At 52.9% G+C, this 5,306-nt stretch overlaps 1 protein-coding gene across 1 annotated transcript; it reads right to left on the reverse strand.

Annotated features, from left to right (window-relative positions):
* Positions 1–225: 225 nt before the first annotated feature.
* Positions 226–919, reverse strand: LOC122376493 (olfactory receptor 10H1-like; the record flags this gene model as incomplete). Its single annotated transcript, XM_043356382.1, has 1 exon — positions 226–919. A coding segment is annotated over exon 1 (694 nt), but the record flags the coding sequence as incomplete, so codon positions are not given.
* Positions 920–5,306: the final 4,387 nt, after the last annotated feature.

Genomic DNA, 5,306 nt, shown 5'->3' on the forward strand with positions numbered 1-5,306 from the left:
AGAGAGGAGAGAGACAAACAGACAGACAGACAGACAGACAGACAGACAGACAGACACAGACAGACAGACAGACAGACAGACAGAACGGAGTCATACGTCTATTCCATTTTCTATCTCTGATATTTTCGGTCGTGAGCAAGAAACTGTGTTCAGCCTGCCTCGCAGCTTCTCTTACGACACAGTGCTCTGTGCGTGAGTTTCTGACGGCGCGGTGACAGGACTCACCTGAAAAGAGGACGTAGATGGCGGTGACGCGCAGCACGCCCCAGTAGGCGCTGACGTTCTCCTCAGTATCCCTGCCGACCAGCTGCAGCTGGCTGCTGATGGCGTGCTGATGGCGCACCGCCACCCGGCTGATGACGCCGTTCAGCACCACGATCAGCACGCAGATGACGGTGGCGCTGCCGGTGGCGGCCAGTTTCAGCGGCGGCGGCATCACGTCCAGGAATCGGCAGTGGAGAGGCGAGTGACCGAACGTGTCCACCATCAGACCGGCGGCCAGGGTGGAGAAGGTGACCCACGACACGCCCATGACGAGCCAGGGCGCCAGCAGCAGCAGCCAGAGCCGGCGCGGGGTCAGCAGCGCGCTGTACCGCAGGCCGTGCACCACAGACACGTACCGCTCCACGGAGACCACCACCAGAGCCGCCGAGCTTCCGATGCCGATGCTGAGGTTGTGGGACTGGAAGACGGCGCACGCCACCGGCGTCAGCTTGACGCCGATGACGTTCACCGTGCCGAGAACGCCTCCGCAGATGAGGAACCAGGTCTCGCAGAGGGCCAGGTTAGTGATGGTCCGAAACATGGGCTGACGTCGCAGTGACGGTGACGTCATGATGGCGATGATGGGCACGCTGGAGCTGATGGCGCCGAAGAAGCCGACCAGCATGGTGCCCATCGGGAGTATTTTGGACGCCATGGCCGGGCGAGCGCCGGGCAGACGGTAAGCTGTGAAAACGGTATTAGAGGCGGCTGTCGAAACCTCGCCGGCACCCCAGAGGGCGGATGTCGTCTGTCGCCCCTAGATATATTTTTTCTTGTGAATATCTAAAGAAGATATTTCTGAATGAGTTGGGGTGAAATAATTTCCTTCAAACATTTTACCTGAAAGTTAGTAGTTTCCCGTCACAAAAGGGCACCGAACTACAAGTTCGAACTACAAGGTTTGAAGCAAAACGGCTGTAAAATTCGAGATAAGCGCAAATGAATGTGCCAAATATGACATGATTTGTCAAGATCATCCAGAGAGATCACAAAAATCATCCATAAGATGGTCGGCACTGGTCCAGTTTGTATTGTGTCCCATCCTCAACTGACCGGCTAGGGCCGGCACAGTTCAACCGCGTGCCGCGACCGGACGCCCGTGACTCGAAAACAAACTGAACTCTTTTGGATAATTTGGTTGTAAAAGCAGCTCAGCAGTAAAAATTAGGCAAACGTCGTTAATAAATAAACGATTAAAGAAAAAGAAAAGAAATCTGGCTAAGAAATGCTGTAGGTTAGACTAAAACGACATAAAAAAGGAAAAGCTATCTCTGAGAGCACACATTCCTCATTCCCATAGAAGGGTTTCATCTCATCTTTTCTAGCGAACACACAAAGTTCACCCAAATAGCGGACTCACCTGACTCACTCACGTGCCAATCTGCAGCGGAGTCCTCCGTGCGTCCCAGTCGTACGTCCGAGAGCCCCCCGAGTGTCTCTCGCCGCCACCGATGCCGGTCAAAATATATAGGGTCGGCGCACATCATCGTGTTCCCATGACAACGGAGACCCTCGGAGCGGCACTGTGACTCCGGGCACTGACCAGTGTCGCCGCCGACTGATGGGCAATTAGTGCTAACCGAAAGGTGTAACGTGAACCGGGTGGGAGCTCCGGTCACTCTGAGTCACGGTGTTAAGTATTGTGCTTTGGTCAGGCATTGTTTTCTGTACGAGTTAAAGCATGAGGGACCAGCGATGACGAGGTTTTTAACTAATACCTAGGTACACACTACATATGTAAATCTCTTAAACCTATAATTAATTTAAAATGCTCGAATGCCATTTCAAGTTGAGCAGCTTTATCGCATCTTCGTCAAATTATAAGGTCCGGCATGGTAGCTGTTTATCAATAAGATATGCTAAAAACAGGAATTATGCTCTTCATTTACCTAAACCATTTAAAGATCGAAAGGTACCATGTGGAAATACAATAACTGTTTTTTTTTTAAACTGACGTAGACAGAATACCATTTTATAGAAATAGCGTTGAACAACACACAACACAGAGTCATTTCACAGTAACTAAGACGCACTGTGCGCCTTCCACCGCTGTGCACAAATGTTTCTGTGATAGTTGACAGCAGCTGGAGTGACGTGCGACACAGGTCCCAACAGAGATTCTTTTAAGAGCTCTCTCCCACCTTCCACGATACATTAATCACGCTCAGTTGTAAGCCCTAGCAACATTTTCTTCTTCGTGCGTTTCTTCGTCGAGCACAGGCGCGGATCCAGGGGGGGGCGACGGGGGCGGCCGCCCCCCCCCCCCGGCAAAGTGGCGCCCTTTCAGCTGTCCGGTGCCCGGCGCCGTCAGGCGCCGGGCACCGGACAACGCCATATACATATAAGGCGCGCTTTAGCACTATCAATACCCACGACCCATGCAATGGCGCCCCACACAAAGCTCCGACGCAACAGTAGATGGTAGTGGATTGCATACGCAGTCGCTACCAAGGCAAGGCGCCCCTTTTATCGCATGGAGGCGCCCCTATAAACTTCATAGGCGCCCCTCTTTCACATAAAGGCGCCCCTCTTACTCACCCCATTCCCTTAGGCAATGGCGCCCCCCTTGGGCGATGGCGCCCCCTTGAGGGATGGCGCCCCCTATAAGTTTGTCCGCACCACTTTTAGCGTGGTTACGCCCCTGATCTGCAAAGCATAACAGGCGCCCCGCCCCATTGAAAATCACAGGCGACTGGGCGCCCCATTGAAAAAAAAAAAACATGGCGCCCCTCAGGCGCGGATCCAGCGGGGGGCGGCGGGGGCGGCCACCCCCCTCCATCCGAAAAGGCGCCAATAGCCCGCGGCAGAGAGGGGGCCCCGAGCAGAAGAGCGGCGACACAGCAAAGGTTGAGGAGAAAAAGGGCGCCTCCACTCAGAAGTTGGGCTCACCAAGCACGAGAGCGACGCCCAATTACCCGTTCCCAGCAGATGAGAGTCGCCCCAGCAGAAGAGCGGCGTCTTATTAAAAGAATAAAAAGATACCTTCTGTTCAAGAGGGGCGCCCCTGGCAGCGGAAGGGCACCCCAGCAGGAGAAAGCACCCCTGAAGAGGAGCGACGCCCCAGCAAACGGAGAGAGGCGCCCCCATTCCGAGAAGAAGAGAGGCGCCCTGACAGCAGATGGGCGCCCCAGCAAAAAAGGAGCCCCATAAGAAGAAAATGGATGCCACTAAGAGAAGAGGGGTGCCCCCGGCAGCGGAGGGGGCCCAGAAGAGAAGGGTTTCCAACAGGAGAGGGGCGCCCCCACCAGAAGAGGGGCGTCCCAGCAGAAGAGAGGCGCCACAGCAAAAGTTGACCAGAAATAGGGAGTCTACGGCAGAGTTTTGGCTCGCCAAACAGGATAGGGGCGCCCCATTGACAATATCCGGCAGAAGATAGTTACCCCGGCAGCAGATGGGCTTCCCAGCAGGCAGCAGTCGTCGGGTGCCCCCAGTAGAAGAGGGGCGCCTCATTACAAGAAGAAGAGGAGCATATTCTGCACAAGAGGGGCGCCCCTGACAGCGAAAGGGCAGCCCCAGCAGAGGGGCGGTGCCCCAGAAAAAGGAGAAGGGTGCCCCACTCCGAACAAAAGAGGGACACCCCAGTAAAAAAAAAAAACATAAGAAAAAAGGGGGTGCCGCTGGCAGAAGAGATAAGTCCCCGCAATGGAAGGGCGCCCCCAGAAGAGGTGTCTCTAGCAAAAGAGAAGTGTCCCCTGCAGAACAGGGGCACCCCAGCAAAAGTTGGACAGAAATGGGGCGCCTCCAGCAGAATTTGGGGTCGCCCAACAGGAGAGGGTCGCCCCATTCACAGTAGAAAAGGGAACTCCCCAGCAGCAAAGGGGCGCCCTAACAGAACAGGTGCACTCCAAGTAGAAGTGTGACGCATCAGGAAGAAGAGGGGCGCTTCTAGCAGAAGATGGCCGTCCCAGATAAGTGGGTCGCCTACAGCCAATAGGTCGTTCTTAGAAGAAATGATGCGACTCAAGCAAAGTGGGCCTCCCCATGAGGCATTGGGCGATCCAAGCAGAGGTTGGGCGCCCTCAGGAGAAGTGAGGCAAGCCAGCATAAGTGAGACGCTTCCAGAAAAAAAAAGAGAAGAAGGATGCACCAGCAAATGGAGGCCACCTTTTTGCTAATATTTTTTGCTAACGTAGCGGCGCCCATCTACGACTTTTAACCCGCGCCGTGCTGGTGGTCCGAGTTTTCCGTGTCGTGCTAGGGGGGGGGGGGGGGAGGTCACGTCCCCTCGTCTAACTCGGCTCCTAGGTCGCGTAGAACTAGAGACACGCGGTAAGCGGTTTTCTAGGTTAGGTCAAATAAGGTCAGGTCACCAAAGGTCATCAAAGGTAAAATGTTGCCTATTTCAACAATTTTCGAAACGCCGGCACATAGATCGGAAACCAATAGAGCTATAGTGCCGCGGTAAAGCGCATTCAATAGCCCTTTCAAAGGTGCTTCTGTGAACTGCCCTCAGAATTGACCTCTGGTCAACGGTCTAGCCTCCAGAGGGCAAAAACTTTAAAAATAGCAGTTTTACGAACAATGTTTTCCTGCAACAGCTTTTGACTCAAGAGAGGCTCGACATTACGTTTGCCAGCATCGCGTTTCTGTCGTCGAGTAATTTTGTAATTTTTTGGTCATGACAAAGGTAATTTTGATAATTTGACCTCAGGTCAAGGTCATGACCTCACCGGGAAATGTCATGTTGCATATCAGTCGATCTGTATCGTCGAGCTGAACACAACGGAGGTGTTTTTATCGTTCTAGCATATGTATCTATCAAAAGTTATTTTCAAAAAACTGTTCAGGACCTTTCATGACCTGGGATGACCTGTGGGACACAATGAATGGTCACAGGGGTGCAATTTTCTTATTCAGTATGTTGATTTTTACATGTATCCTAATGCTTGCGATTGTCTAGAATGGCGCTCCAAAAGCTTTTCAGTTGTCTCACATAAACTTAGGTAGTATACCTACCCGGTATAGGTACCTAATGGAGATTGGAGAGGTCGCAAAACTGACTTGACCTTAGCCCACAAATATCAAAATTCCGAGATATACAT

The sequence above is a fragment of the Amphibalanus amphitrite genome, unplaced genomic scaffold (assembly GCF_019059575.1).
Source record: "Amphibalanus amphitrite isolate SeventyFive unplaced genomic scaffold, NRLGWU_Aamphi_draft 002166F_arrow, whole genome shotgun sequence".
NCBI lineage: Eukaryota > Metazoa > Arthropoda > Thecostraca > Balanomorpha > Balanidae > Amphibalanus > Amphibalanus amphitrite.